At 34.7% G+C, this 15,733-nt stretch overlaps 2 protein-coding genes across 2 annotated transcripts; both read right to left on the bottom strand.

Moving 5' to 3' along the window:
* Positions 1-1,880: 1,880 nt before the first annotated feature.
* On the bottom strand, positions 1,881-6,443 carry LOC132632463 (non-specific phospholipase C6). Its single transcript, XM_060348404.1, has 5 exons — positions 5,797-6,443; positions 4,807-5,270; positions 4,101-4,402; positions 3,061-3,237; positions 1,881-2,405 (listed from the first exon to the last, which is right to left on the bottom strand). The coding sequence occupies exons 1-5, from the start codon at positions 6,118-6,120 to the stop codon at positions 2,104-2,106; spliced, it is 1,569 nt and encodes a 522-aa protein (XP_060204387.1). The 5' UTR covers positions 6,121-6,443; the 3' UTR covers positions 1,881-2,103.
* Positions 6,444-8,506: 2,063 nt separating this feature from the next.
* LOC132632462 (CBS domain-containing protein CBSCBSPB5-like) lies at positions 8,507-15,495 on the bottom strand. The gene is made up of 14 exons (XM_060348403.1): positions 15,084-15,495; positions 13,215-13,383; positions 12,932-13,064; positions 12,686-12,856; positions 12,445-12,523; positions 12,230-12,343; positions 12,059-12,125; positions 11,771-11,876; positions 11,623-11,681; positions 10,318-10,424; positions 10,099-10,232; positions 9,431-9,516; positions 9,232-9,321; positions 8,507-9,061 (listed from the first exon to the last, which is right to left on the bottom strand). The coding sequence occupies exons 1-14, from the start codon at positions 15,236-15,238 to the stop codon at positions 8,879-8,881; spliced, it is 1,653 nt and encodes a 550-aa protein (XP_060204386.1). The 5' UTR covers positions 15,239-15,495; the 3' UTR covers positions 8,507-8,878.
* Between the last annotated feature and the right edge of the window lie 238 nt (positions 15,496-15,733).

The raw sequence follows: 15,733 nt of genomic DNA, 5'->3' as shown, positions 1-15,733 counted from the left end.
TAGTCTAATAATTCTAACATTATTTGTTCATGCTTGAACGTTAAAATTTACAAAGATGGAGTTTCTTTTGTTAAAATGGTTTAGAGAATATAATGTTTGTAAGAAGCTAGCGAAACTTGGTAATCAAATTGCCCTTACTACAGGTTGTAATATTTTGGAAGTTGTTACTACTAGTTAAATAAAATAAATTTTCAATTGTTAATAACTACACTACTATTGTTATATACTCTCGATATGTTCCATTTTATTTGACTCTACTTCTTTATTTAGTCTGTTCCAAAAGAATCTTAACAAGATACTTTTACAGCCAAGCAAATGCGACGATATGTTTAACATTACAAGTAGAGGTGTACATGGACCGGGTTGGTTCGGTTTTTTTAAACACCAAACCAAATCAATTGCATCGGGTTTTTTAATTTATACACCAAACCAAACCAATAAAATTCGGGTTTTTCAACCTCGGATTTTCTCGGGTTTTTTTTTGGAATAGTCTTGATACAAAATATATAACTTTTACTTCAAATATTTCTTTAGTTCTAGTAAGATACAACTATATAATAAGGTGTTTCATAAGAAAATAACACAAAATGCGAGAAGAGTGATGACATTGTAATAAAATATTCAACAAAAGATAATAAAATCGGTTAAAATAAATATTGCTAATTAATAAGCCATAAAGAAAATGACCATAATCTAAAAGTACTAAGTCATGCTAAAATAAGTACGGCTAATAAGTACTAATTACATGACAAGAAAAAAAACTTAAGTTATGTATTTTCACTCTCTAAACCAATTATACAAAACTAAAGAATAGATATCCAACATTATTTTCATTCCTAGTGGTAAATTGAATTTCTTTTGTTAGTATTAGTGTTGAGTTGGTTTTGATGGACTTTATATGAGTTACTAACATCCATAAGATATAAAACTTATTGACATTCAAAATTCTAAGTTCAAACTTGAATAATATGATAATAGATAAAAAAACTACGAAAAAATTAAGAAATATTTATAAATTACATTACAAATAAATATTTTTATGTATAAAATATTTTAAAAATTGAATACATGTAATGTCGGGTTGGTTTGGTTCGGTTTGACTTTTTTTAGCTAAAACCAAACCAAACCAATTATGATCGTGTTTTTTTTTTCAACACCAAACCAAATCAAACCAAACCACTAATCGGATTTTTCTCTCGATTTGACTCGATTTATCGGTTTGGTGCGGTTTGTCGGTTTACTCTGTAAACCCCTAATTTACCATAGTGAGGAAGGTTCCACTCCGAGAATATGTTCCAATTGACAAGCATCAACCCTTCATTTTGGCTGCTCTTAGTAAACAAGTTTAACTGACAGTACTATAAGGAAACTTCAATATTTCCGAAACATATGCCACCTCTGTCCTTTTTAAAAAAAAATTACACCGGGGAAGTAGAACAAGGATTTGGCTCACCTCCACTACGTAATTTTTTCATTTCCTCAAGTAGAATCTTATAATTTTGACACATTTCTCTTTATTATCTATTGACTCAGTTTTGTTTAATCAATTCAAAAAGCTTAACCATGATATTATGAAAAGGCTCTAATTTCGTGAAAAGCCTTTTCTTCTGTGTGGAACCCCAGATATTTTGAGGATTCAATTGAATTTTCTTTGTTGGAAAATTATACCATTGATATAGGGTGAAAACTTGTCCTTTTATTGTCGTTATTTATATATATATATATATATATATATATATATATATATTTTTTTTTTTTTTTTTTTGAAACGATATATAGGTTTGTTGAATCCCCTTTACATGAGGGAAAATTCTAGTAAAGTGACAGAAACGCAAAAAAAATCAGAAATGGCTTTAGGTTACAAGTTCAAATTTCATGTGTGGCATTTTGGAATCTCTTTGTATAGAATTCCGGCTCCAGCACTGTGTATATGACATTGCCCAAATCTAGTATACGACATTGCTAGAGGCTACTAATTAAAAAGGCTGCAACTTCATTTTCGGGGGGATTCAGGGACGAAATCTAGGAACAACATGTATACTATATCAGTGGATGGCAAAATCCACAAAAACTAAACTAACAAAAGTGTTTTTTATTCAGAATCTAGTGGTGGACTGAGGTTCTAGTGGTGAGAGAGGATCTCATATCTACAATTGTAGTCTCATCTGCTCCTAACTTAATAGCTTCTTTACTTGCACTAATAAATCTTGAAACTGCACCTCCTACGTAATTATAAGCTTCTTTCACATTCATTTTCTTGCTCATTTCATGTGGGAAGCTGCTCAAGAAATGGTCTCCATTTAACACAGCTGCTAACTGCACCACCTCGCTCTGAAACTCGGACAACGCCCGAGTTTCATCCGCTTCAGTAGTACTCCTCAATGGAGATACCTCAGGCAGAACCTCTGCAAATAATCAAATCAAAAAATGAGTTAAGCTTGGTAGGCGGAATAACTTTTACAGTATCAAATCACCTAATTAAAAGATAGGAATAATAGCCCTTGAGATTACGGCTTGATATATTTAACTATTTTCAATTAATTAGATGCGTGGTTTTGATCCGTTTACGCAAGAAATGTGTTTAGTATCACAATAACTAAATTAGAATTTATTAATAACTAAAAGACTTAAAATGTTATTATCCTAAAAGAGGATGATTACAGGCAATCACTTATATATATATAGAAGTAGAACTAATAACTCAGAAAAATAAGGCAGATCCCAATTAAGCTGCAATATCTTATCGCTAGAATTTATCAATATAATTTATTTATACTGTCGGTTCTGAATATTGTAATACTTTATGAAAAAATGGTTAAAAGTGAGTGGAAGAGAGGGTGGTTTGTTAAAACTGAAGTAGCCTGTCAGGAAACATTAATAAAATGAACAAACCCTCGTGACAAGATCATTTATGAAAATTCAATACTATAATGATTATCCTATCACTTCCACATTATATTAATATAAATATATTCTCATCTAATAATAAAGATTATTTTTGTCGCTTTGTGCAAAATATTATAATCACTAGTATATATATAAGAGTGTTAGTTATCTTACCAGGGCAATCAGTCCTTGGAGATGACAGTTGACCTGCAACCTGCTCAAATGTGCCCGCCCAAGAATCTCTATGAGTTAGAAAATTGGATGTGAGATTGAATATTTTCTTTACAGTTGCTGGAATTGATGAATGCTCGAACTCTGAATTTTGTCTAGGTCCCTTAGGCTTGCTTATCACTGCATATAAAACAAAAATGTGACATTACTTAATCAGAAACTAGAACACTACATAGAAAAAACACAAAAAAAGAGTTAATCCCGTGACCATATTACTAGCATATATTAAATAAAAGTACAGTGCAGACAGATCTGCACATCTTGCCGTATATGTTGAAAGATATTTTAGTTTATCCATCTGAAAGGAATAGAATTTTGGATCAATCTTGTCTTACTCTGAAACTAATTGATCCAACTAAGTTAGATTGGCACCGTTGAAAGGTCATTATGAGGGTTTTAACACTCCATGTTGAATTCGAAACCTTTGATAGAGTCCAAGTGTAGTGAAATCTTATTCATTCCACCAAACCATCGGTCAGTTTGAAGCCTTAGAAATAGAGTCATCTTCGCTAGGGAGCTCTAAAACCCGACTAGTCAAAACAAGTTCTGTACTTTTTTCGCTTTAAGCATCCGATGTTTGGAACTCACCGGCATGACAAACTAATTCGCGTCGTAAAAGCTCATTATGAGGGGTTTTAACACTTCTAGTCAGAGAGGATTTCATTCTCACGGCAACCCAAAAACTCTGATTAAGAGTGAAGAAATCTTTACCATTCCATGAGTCCATTACTCAAATGGTCACTCAACTATCCTAAAGTACCTAATAAAGTCATCTTACTTTTGTTTGTAAGAGAAAAATCATAGTATTAACTATGGCTATAACACTCAAAAGGTCAATCAACCAGATTTCTCAAACTTTCCGGTGGCCAAATACCTAGGGAGTTATAAAACCCGGCATAGTGAGACGAATTTGAATTAATTAGACCAGTGAATCAATTCTAAATCCCGGGCTTGAATAACAAAGATGGAAAGTTTAAGCTTACCAGTTCCTTTCTTGATCCAAGGAGAGACCATAATGGTGGGAACACGAACACCAAGCCTATCAAACTTAAAGAAAGAAGGTGCAGGCCCAGTATTCCCATCTGGATTTGGAACATCACCATAAGGAGTTTTAACATGATCATAAAATCCACCATGCTCATCATAAGTAATAACAAAAAGTGTCTCATTCCACTGGGGACTAGCTCTTAGTGTCTCATAAACCTCTTTCACTAATTTCTGCCCATTAGCAACATCATGTGATGGGTGATCATCATTTGCTGGATACCCTGTTATACCAAAATACCTGTTGGGGTCATGTTAACATGATGTTATGCGAAATCTAACAATTATAAATCTTGAACAACGATAAATCAGATAACAAATGAAAAATATACTAAAAGAGGCAAAATCTTTAATATCATTTGTTAATTGACCTAAATGTGATAAAATTAATATAAAACAAAATATATAACTATGGAGAGAATAATCTCCCTCTAAACAAAACTCTTTAGTGATTATATCGTGGATTCTGTTATGCGATTGTTGGATGGACGAACTCTCAATTTATAGAAATCCAAACAATTTCCTCCAAAAGGGAGAATATGAAAAATTTACATTTTTTCTTCTGAAAAACAATATTAATTATGGTAAACTCTTTACCCTTTCTTAAAAAAATCAAATATGATAAAGAAAATCACGAGACACTACCTTGGCTCAATCACAGTCAAATTAGGTAAGTTCCCATTCTTGGCATCTTTCTTGAACTTCAAATCATACTGATGGAAATTGAACACATACTTTAACATCCTCAAATTTCTAAAGAAAAGAGTTGCTGGTATGTTCTGGTAATAAATACCGAAATCCAATCCGTTTTCGTGAAGCGAATCGAAAATAGTCTTTTGTGGATAACCTGTAGCTAGCTGCTTCTTGACATGGCTGGTGGAACCGTGAGAAGTAGCAGAGTATATAAATAGCCTGTTTGGTTGTGTTGGACCTGGAATTGAACTGAACCACCTGTCGAATACTGTGAACTCGCGAACTAATGTTGCGTAAATTGGGAGATTTTCGGGCTTAAATCCCCTCATGACAGTTCTTGATAGATTATTATCAGACATGTTGAGTGCTTGTTCCACAAAACCTGACATTGAAGGAATGGAGCCAGAGCCAAATACCTGTTGCAACATACAATGCAATATGGTATGAGAGAATCATGGGTTTAAATTTCACTGGGTACCTCTTTAGATACCATTATTTAATATGTATTGTTTCATATGGCTAAATTCAGGCATTGCAGAAATATATGAAGTTTAGGCAAAAATAGTTGAATTGGGTCATATGTGGAGAACTTCAAACAAAAATGCCTCAACTTTATTAAAAAAAAAAAAAAAGGCTAAAGTTCAAGCCAAAATGATCGAATCAGTCATAGTTGAAATTCATACAAAAATGACCGAACTTCAGTCATAAGTGTCTGAATTTCCGCCGTATGAAACTTCAAACACAACATGAGCTGTTTCAAAATGGATAGACTTGCAAATTTTAAGCACTGTGCCCGACCTATACACTTGAGCCAAAGTTCACCGTCATCCAAAAAGTTAAAAAAAATCACATGTTTAGTACAAAAAAAAAAAAAAAAAATTAGGATCACACGTGAATGAGCCTAGTTATTTAAACTTTTGAATGAAATGGTCACGCTTATACCTGTTGCTCCACATCTTCAAAAGAGTGGCCAGGGTCTGGATCCACATACTGTGCATCATCAGTGAAGCAAATAGTTTCAGTATCTTGAGCTTTAGTAGACACTGGATTGCACTCTTTGCCAGTAACACCATTGATTTTAGGATTCACTGATTTCTTCATCCATCCAAGCAAGTGATCAAAAGATCTGTTCTCCAACACCAACACAACAACTGTTTTAATGGGTTGTTTTTGCTCTCCATAAGTGTTCTGAAAAACCCATGAAAGTGTAAGAAAAATCAAGAAAATATAGGAAATAGGTGGAGCTTTGGTTCTCAAGTGGTCCATTCTTGAATCTGGAGAAAATGGAGAAAAAGCAATAGCAAATGAACTATATCGAGGAAAAGAAATCTGTGGGTGACAATTGAAAAATGATTGATTTAATGTGAGTGACGTGTAATAGGAAACCAGCTATGTGGTTAGGATGAACTAAAAAGAGGAAGGATCTGGTAGTGTAGTAAGGCTGTAAGGGAACAGGTGAATGAATGAAATAAATGTGCAGATGTTAGTGTTGAAGCTTTAAATGGAGAGATTGTCCTAATGTGATGTGGGTCTTACTGGGTGAATAGAAGTGGTTAATTAGATGTAAAACTGTAAAGTTGGAAAATGGAGGAGGCTGTGGTAGTAAACTGTGAAACAGGGAAAAAAAACTTAAAAGGAGATATTTGTCACTCAATCAATACATAATACTCCCTCCATCCCAAAAAAATAATCTTAGTTTGACTCCGCGGAATTTAAGAAATAAAGGTAGACTTTTGAAATGTGTAGTGCAACACAAGCCTCGGATACTAGTGTGATTGTAAATCATCTCCTAAAGTTAAATTATTTCTAAATATAAAGATTTGCCAATCTTTTTGGGATAAACTAATAAAAAAAGTAAGACAATCTTTTTGGGACGGAAGGAGTATGTATCTTTTACGTATATTATCATTAAATCATGATTAACTAATACATATTTTCACTTTAATTTACCGCTTAAACATGATACGTTAATATGATTTGATGTAAATATCGAGTGTGAATAAATCTTTATGGTGAACATATGTTTTACCACCAAGACTTACTATAATCTAGTTATACCGGTGAGAGTCTTCCTCGTAATAAAGTGTGTCATTCTCACTGTCCCCTTCTCCTCTTATTCTCCTTCCCCGTGTAATATGTTTGTGAAAAAAAGAGACAAAAAGGTGGGTTATGATACGGAGATCTTGAAGTTTCCTTTTAGTAGTGTTGCTTAACTTGTTTAGTAACAGCAACCAGAATGAAGGTTTGATGCTTGTCAATTGGAACATATTCTGGGAATGGAGCCTTCCTCACTTCAGTCACTGTGGTAATTTTCTCAATTTAAGTCAGAAAGTACCAATCATGAGCCAAGGACATGCCATTTTTAGACCAAGAAAATCCATCTGCCACCTGAAATGATAGTCAGCAGAGCACCATGGAACTAGATTTATTAAAGTTCTTCAAAGATTTCTATTCTATGAAAATTAAGTAGTTTAAAGATTGAGATATCAATACGTTATCATTTGAATCCAGGAGGCTTCAGCTATCTACTTGGGTCTCCTATAACCCATGTGACTACATTAAAAAATCCATTAAATCCTTCTTCTTTTTTAATGTTGTACAGTTCTTTTCTTCACAAAAATTCACAATGAGAATATTAGACAGTCATTAGTCAAAGAAGTGAAGCAATGTGCCGAAAAAGATTGGCAAAGAAAAGGAAAAAGTGAGATGTAATCAATACTTTGAGTATCACTAGCTATTGTCACGTGAATTAATGCACCGACACAAAGATTGAACTTATTCTTTTCCTTTTCTCTCCTTTCTTTTTCTCTGAGGGAGGAATTTGGTTCTACTGTAGCCACGTTCTAGTTGGACCCTCTTATATATACTCTTTTTGTTCTAATTTATTTGATACTGTTTAACTGATTTTTTTAAAATTTGTAATTTAAAATAATTTTTATGTATGGTTATAAATCATATCATTAAAATTAAATATAAATATTAAAATTAAATTATTTTTAAATGTAAAAGATTATTTTTGTCGGAATTCGTCACATAATTTGAAACAAACTGAGAAGTAATAATTTCCCCAGTGCTAATTATAGTAGTAGCATTTTTATTGGCGTCTCGAATGGTCATATTGGTCCAAATTAGGTGACTCAAAACTCTTTTACTACAGTCGAGACTCGAGACAAAGAAAAGTTTGTTTCTCTTAGTAATTAGTGATTCTTTTAGTATGTGTTTTTTAATTTTTAATGAGTAGATAAACTCGTGTTTACACTTTACACTCATTTTAGTACTTAACTTTGACAATTCAACCTATGATTCCTAGTTTATTATGTCACTCAAGAAACTCCGAAAACTTTAAATTAATCAAACAATTTTCAAAAATTGGGACCTATTTTGAAACCCATTATTTTGATTTCCATATGAATGACCGACCAGTTTAGACACTGTCGTGTAGCTAGTGATTGGACTCGACCATCTCCTTCCTCGTTCCAATTCCCCTCACCAGAAAAAGATTAATAAAAAATATATAATTAAAATTTCTCGTTCCAAATCTCCTCACCAAAGAAAGATTAATAAAAATATATAATTGAAAAGAAAAACAAACAACCACAATTAATCAAAAGTTTGGACACCGCAATTCAACCGAGTTTTTTTTTTTTTTCTCTCTTTTCACTGACATTGACAATAAATTTAAATTTGTCACTACAAGCACAAAGAAAGTTTGTTTCGCAATATCTTTACATGAATATCAATGAGCCATATGAGACCTCTGAATTCTGTTACACTCCGGGAACTAAAACTTTGTTGGGTCAGAGGATTACAAAGGGTGTAGAGGACACAATTCTCAGCAGTATAGATAAATAAACACCTGCAAATTCAGCTTCCGGGCAAAAAAACATAAAATGGGCTCCAATTTAGAGCTACTGATCCAAATCCTATAGCACAGCCAACAATCGTACAAATCAAACTGACCCGTTATTATTCCTATCTGCTGCTCCCAGTGCAGGGTATATCATGTGGCGAAACTTTCAAGTGATCATTCACCGGATCTCCTTAAGAAAGCGAATACACCTAAACTCGCAGCTAATGCAGCACCAGCTGCTACAGCGGTATAGGCTGAAGCCCATGCAGATTCTGGATGAGCATAATCTAAACTTTCGGAATTTGAACCTCTCCTACGGCCAGGCGTTCCTGAATAGTCTAAATGCAATCTCAATCCCTGTAGAGGTTTCATTCCTATCGTCAGTCCTTATTTTGTAACATGAAAAATAAAGCAACAGATAATAACTAAAAACTTAACTCAACATTCTTTCCCCATTGTTACGTCTCTTATAATTCATACTAACTCGTGTTGTTTTAGAACCAAGGACTGGAAAAAAACAACCGTACCTTCCAGCCTGACAACTTTGCATGTTCAACTGCCGCTAAAAGATCACTATCTGATGCTAGGATACACTTGTCATGGTCTTCATCTTCATACTGGAAGAGAGGGATTGACAATGAACATTAAGTCAAGTGGTTATTACAGGAAAACACAGGCGAAAGGAAAACCTTCATATGTACAAGGGAAAAGTTCATGCATCCTTACCAAAATCTGAGGAAGGCTGTTTCGGTCAATGTCATCCCCTAGTCTCTGAATGATTGAAGTTATGAGATCTGTCACGCTCCGTGTATCTGATTATTGAATTATTAGGAACATAATGGGAGTCAGGTTATAACTGTTCATTTTGAGGGAGAATAAAGAGTGCCCTGAGATGATGCCATATTTCATTAAGTGTTGGTTTTGGTGGCATAATTGACAATCACATTCATATTCCTAATAACTGGAGAACCACAGTTACAATATTTCCCAGACAACAAAAAATGACAAACAAGAGTACTGCTAAATATACAATGCATGATGGGGATTTTCAAGAGTACTACACGTATGAAAAGTAAGCCTTATTAGTTCATAAACTCGACTTGCATGAGGATCACTAGTAGAGAACCAAAGAAGAAAAGGAGTAGCATGGAAAAATCGCATGTGAAATCCTACTGCAATATTGAAAGGACTTGGGAGCTTCAAAGACAGCTATTACATCAGAAGTCACAAGATGCTTGAAAGAAGAATAAGGATCAAAACTTTTGTTTGTATCTGGCAGATATTAACTGCATTGTATGCAAGGCCATATAAGATGCATAGGTCAGATAAGGCAAGTGCTTAATGTGTTTCTTATTTATTTTTATTTTTTTAAGAAGGGCCCATCAATAGCATACCACAATTGAATCTGTGCATCCTTCCCTTTCGATCTTGAATCTTGAAGGCAAAAATATTTGGCAGGCTAGCTGAAGGATAGGGAATCGATCTTCCTGTTTCTGCACCTTCAGAAGCTAATTTTAATGAACCCTCGCTGAAATGTCAGACAAATGTGAAAAATCAGGAAAAGGAAAAGAAAATATGATTTGACATAAAACTATGGAAAACGAGGCTAGAACCTCCGCGTCTCTTCATCATCATCTGGAGTCAACGCCATAGCTGAATCCCAAAAATTTTGCATCATAGTGTTTGCAGCTTCATTATTTGCTCCAGCAGTATTTCCCACCTGGTTAATGAGGCACAGTTAAGGAATAATTCGACAAGCTTGGGCAACAAGGAATCTTTGGCCGACAAATATAGAAAATTCAAAGGACTGGAAGTCAACACAGTGCATTGTAGGATGGATTATAATGTCACCAATATTAAAAAATATTGAATCATAAAACTAGTACTAAGTTAGGAAAGGTCATCACGATGTTCAAGATTTATTGCAGCATCATCAATCTGATCTCCTTAGTGAATACTGACCAAAATTATTTTTAAAATCTAGAAATGTCTTTCACATATTGGAAATGTTGTTGGGCCCTTCTGTTGAATGCATAAACTAACAGTCTTAGCAAAGAGGCCCCAGGATCCAAGTTGAAAGATCCCTAAAAAGAATTTATACATTTAAAATGCAAATGGCTGCAAGGGAAGCTCATCATCATGGTGAAGTGAAAGGCAGGGTAGTTTGCTGATTTGAGGATAGGTATAAACAAGACAGCATGAAAAGGTGATTTGACCAGTAAATTAGCCTAAAAGTTTACAGTAACTTATGATGAGCTTCACAGAAAATGCAGGAAGGAGATCCATGCTATTTAAGGCCAGTATTGTCATGACGAGCACCGGGAATACGGCTCGATGTATTGCTAGTTAGGATTCTTAGTTGAACCATTTTTTTGTCATGAAGAGTGCCACAAATATGCTTCTTCTCCAAACTTAGAAACCCAAGCATATTTCAAAATAATATGTTTTCTTGAGAAAAGCAACATCGTCTAAAATCAGCCTATTCTGAAGTTTGAATCCCTCTCATTCGTCTATAAAATTACATAATGATTATCCATTAAGAACTGAGTTATTAACTGTTGTTGTTTACACTCTTTCCGCAATTGACAGCTTGACACGATCAGTCCCTTATGATCATGACATAGATGCAGAATGACAAAACAAACATGGATGAACTTCTGAAATAATGACTTGTCAATGATCTTTAAACAGCATTTGGTCCTTCATAACAGGTCAAAGGGAGCTCGGAGCACTAATTTCCTCTTAGGGATGACAATTTCTTATTTTCTATATGCACCCTTATATGCAAACATAGCTAGGAAGTCATTAATTTCAGAAGCTTGTAAACTTATGGTAAAAGCATGCATATGCATAATAACAAGTGAGTTCTGACAAGTCAATATCTTCAAAATTTAAACATCTGTGTGCATGCTTCTTACCGTGGCTACAGCTGCATGAGTGATATGAAGAACATCAAGGACAGCAACTACAATTCCCTCTGCACCACATTAGAATTACAATTTTTTAAAGAAATCGGGAAAAGAAGATATCAGATCTCAAACCACACTTGGGAAGATCAAATGTTACCTTTATCAACCACAGGAAGGTGTAAAAATTTTCCATCATGCATTGTATGTAAAGCATCAACAATAGGTGTATCGGTTGTAGCACATTCTGGACTCGGGGTCATTACCTGAACATTAATGTGTATTAAAACGAAAGTTAACTGGGAGATCAAATGACTATTTCTTAAATTCCAATATAGGAAATAAATGAAAGAATATGAGATCTCATTTACTTGCAAAACTATTAGATAATAATTTATTAGGAGCTTACAATAAAGAGAGAGCTAGGTTAAACAGATAAGAAATTTACCCTCTCAACGAGAATGGACTCAGGGGAGAGATCTTGAGCTATGACTCTCATCAACATGTCTTTTGAACTGCAGCGACCATGAGGCAGATATTTTAATGAGATGATTAGCGTTCATTACACTAAAACTCATATTCAATGGCTGACATGTGGAGAAAAGGAGAGAAACCTTACGTTAAAATTCCTCGTGGTTTGTTGTCAACCATTACTATTGCAGAGCTTGTTCGAGATTCAAGCATCTTTTTTGCTGCGGCTAAAACAGTATCACTTGGTTCAACTATAACCACCCTGGAAACATAGCAGGTACAGTAATTGCGTGAAATTTATCATACAGACTACAAACTATGAATCACAGATTAAATATTATAAAAAGTTAAGATATTACCTACTTTGAATTCTCAGAGATGATGGTTGACAGTGAAGGCCTGAACATCCGCTCCTGAAGTGTTTCAATAAATGTATTAGAACCTGAGACAATCAAGAAATAAAGGAGGTTAATAAATGACACATGCAATGGAAGATCAAATAATGTATTCAACCACAGGGAACTTGGAAAATGAACCCCAAGACGTTCAACAACCTATATCAATGAAATTGAAATATAGAAACAATCCAAAATTCTCGACTAACCAGAAACAGATGAGCCCCAGTGCTTTTCTACGCCCTCAACAGCAGCTGCAATGGCCTTTCCTTTCTCAGCTGCCCTTTCAAGTCGAGCAATGGCATCATAAAGACATTTTGCTATATCAAGCAAAGCAATGACCTCTCCATTTTCCACAACCGGCAAATGTCTGAATTTTCCTGTGGCCGGTTTGACAGTAAGATATTGAATAAGCTCAAAAGAATTAACCATTTATGTTATTCAAATATACCAACCTAGCACCATTTTCTGCAAGGCTTCTACAGCTAGTGTGTCAGAAAGCACAAAAACAGGATTTTTCGTCATAATCTTTGAAACTGGTGTTTCCTGAATATTAATTTCGCGAGCAATAACCCTTGTCGCTATGTCCTTCAATTTCCCAAAGAAAGAAACGGAAAGGATGCAAATAAAGTTAGTCAAAGGCATTCTTTTGGGGTTAAAGGGAAAATCTCATAACTTGATTTTATTTAGTCGGATTTTGACAATTATGCAAGATTTAGTTAAAATTTTATTTTTAACCTTATCTGTCAGGATACCGCATAGTAATGCATTTGAGTCTGTCAGCAATAAAGCATCAACTCTGCGAGCAGCCATCCTGCGGCAAGCATCATAAATACTTGTAGTATCAGGTACTGTTAGGGCTTTCGACAGTCGCAGTCTCTTAACTGTCCGCTCTCCAGTCAATCCCCTGAAACAAATGTGTGGTGAACCAAATATTATTGCTAGAACAATGATACATAAATGATCATTTTAGGTTGGAGTGATTGTTAACCCCATCCCTAACCTGAACTCGTGATTCACTAGCAAAATCATTTCCAGCTATGACTTGTCACTTAATATAGTTGTCACTTTGTGGTCAAGAAGTTAAGGATAAAGTAGTGGATGGATCTTAACGGCTAAGCAATGCTTTAGAACAACAACAACATACCCAGTGTAATGCTTTAAAGGCAGAAATAATTTGTGCATGAAACAAACTCAACCAGCCCAAACGAAAGAACAGACTATAGCCAATAAACTGAATAAGCAAAAACCTCTGGAAAACTTGTGCAGCCTATGAATCACTCACAGCATTTAATAGTGTAGCAGTATACAACCACGTAACATTCACTCGCTTTAATATTGAACATGAGTATATAGTAGATAAGGTACATTCAGACTGACATAGTTTTTCCATGCATTTTTTGAGATCTACTATATGGAAGTCCCTGCGTCCATGTACTACCAGTTTAAAGTGGATGCATCCGTGCAAAAATCATTTATATGCAACTGTAATTCATTCTATTCCAGCATTTAATTCAGTTTATTTTGACTTGGTGTAATAGTAAGATGCTGACCAACATACTTGGATTCAAATTCCAAAAGCTTAATTTCCAAGGTCCAAGTGCATGAGGGGAATACATTCTTCCTTCTCGAATTTAGATTTAGAGAACCTATACATATGTCATAGATATTCGCCGCACCAGAACACAGCTCCAGCTCCGAATTTCCAATATTTAGCATAAGTGAAACAACTAAACATGAGAGTATCTAGACAGCATAACCAAAATTCTATCTCACACTTAATTATTTTGCGTCAATGGCAGGATTACTGGAGCTTATTGCACCAAGAGCTCCCCAAAATTCTCAATCAACCCAACCTGATAACTGAACCACTTACCCCCTACCTAAATGGGTGTCTATACATTATATACACACACATATATACACAGGAGCGATTTTACATTCTAAATTTAGGGCACGTGAACCCATGGTCTCTCCGTAAAAATAGATATTTTATGTTTATATTTTCTAAAGTTGATATAATATTATCTGCTCGAACCCATACTATAAGAAAGGCTAATATTGCCTTGAGGACTAGGGATCAATTCCCACTTACTACATTTTTTCCTTCTTTTTTTAATGGTGCACCCATGTTCTAGAAATTTTAGATTCACCTCCATATCTATATACATACAAGGGCAGAGCTAGGTTGAGCCCGGGGGTTCATCCGAACCCCCTTGGGCGAAAAATTACGCTGTATATACAAAGTTATGTGTATATAGTAGATGTTGAACTCCCTCGACTTCTATGTATATTTACCTTTTTTATATTTTTGAACCCCCTTAATAGAAATCTTGGCTCCGCCACTGTATACATACATACTGTTTCCGTGACCTTCAGGATATTGAGCCTCAAGCGTTGACAATTTATATAAATTGATCCCAATAAGTTGAATCATACATACATAACTAAAGAGAAGTAAATACATATGAGTTTTTCTTATTCAACTCTGTAGCCTTAACAAAGGATGATCATAAGTATTGGGCAAATGAATGTCAAAGTCAAAAAAAAAAAAAAAAAAACAGCGTGCATGAGGTTAATAACAGGAGAATACTAATAAAAACTCACATGGAACGAGACGACGAAATCGATTTTCTTGGAGCAGAATCAGGTTGTCCTCCACCATTATCAGCAGCTGTACTTTTCTTCTTCAAATTAGATACCGAACTCGTCAACGACAACGAGCTCCTCCTCGACGATCCTCCTCCTTGACTCGTAGTCATCTCAAATTATCCAATCAAATTCAACCTACCAAAATCACGTAATACACAATACTATATAATTGTGGAGCCAAAATTAATGAATCCTGGTCGTTAATGATGAATATGCCTTTTTTCCGGGAAAATTCTTGAGATGAATTTTCCGGGAAACGGCAAGGAGTAGGAGAGAGAAGGAAGCCTGAGAAATGGGAGAAAGACAGGAAAGGAATGGCAAGCAAATTGCAATTGAATGTTTTTGGGAGGATGCCAAGTTTTTAGAGAGATTGACCAATAGTGTTTTGCCACGTCAACGAATGTCCGCCTTCGGTATATGATCCCAATTTCACTGGAGACGTGCGGCGTTGAATTTTGGATTGTGAGTTTTTTTTTTTTTTTCCTTTTTTGGATTTTACTGCTTCTCCTTTTGTCTCTCCCTCTGTTTCAATTTATGAAATTCTAAATTTGTAGTATATGTTAACATGCAATAAAATTGTGTAACTATAAAAAAATTACTATCAT

Source organism: Lycium barbarum, chromosome 3, assembly GCF_019175385.1.
Source record: "Lycium barbarum isolate Lr01 chromosome 3, ASM1917538v2, whole genome shotgun sequence".
NCBI classification, from domain to species: Eukaryota; Viridiplantae; Streptophyta; class Magnoliopsida; order Solanales; family Solanaceae; genus Lycium; species Lycium barbarum.
Note: the sequence above shows the minus strand (reverse complement) of the source record. Positions and strands in the feature narration are given on the sequence as shown.

What these genes read in the sequence shown, in the direction of transcription:
- LOC132632463 (XM_060348404.1), bottom strand. Translation starts at nt 6,120, where the DNA reads ATGGACCACTTGAGAACCAAAGCTCCACCTATTTCCTATATTTTCTTG. An exon ending in TTGAAGATGTGGAGCAACAG is followed by an intron (nt 5,271 to 5,796) that starts GTATAAGCGTGA and finishes ATGTTGCAACAG; the next exon opens with GTATTTGGCTCTGGCTCCAT. An exon ending in TCCAAGGACTGATTGCCCTG is followed by an intron (nt 2,406 to 3,060) that starts GTAAGATAACTA and finishes GATTATTTGCAG; the next exon opens with AGGTTCTGCCTGAGGTATCT.
- LOC132632462 (XM_060348403.1), bottom strand. Translation starts at nt 15,238, where the DNA reads ATGACTACGAGTCAAGGAGGAGGATCGTCGAGGAGGAGCTCGTTGTCG. An exon ending in ATTTCGTCGTCTCGTTCCAT is followed by an intron (nt 13,384 to 15,083) that starts GTGAGTTTTTAT and finishes CATTTGTTTCAG; the next exon opens with GGGATTGACTGGAGAGCGGA. An exon ending in CCTTCCTGTGGTTGATAAAG is followed by an intron (nt 11,682 to 11,770) that starts GTAACATTTGAT and finishes AATGTGGTGCAG; the next exon opens with AGGGAATTGTAGTTGCTGTC.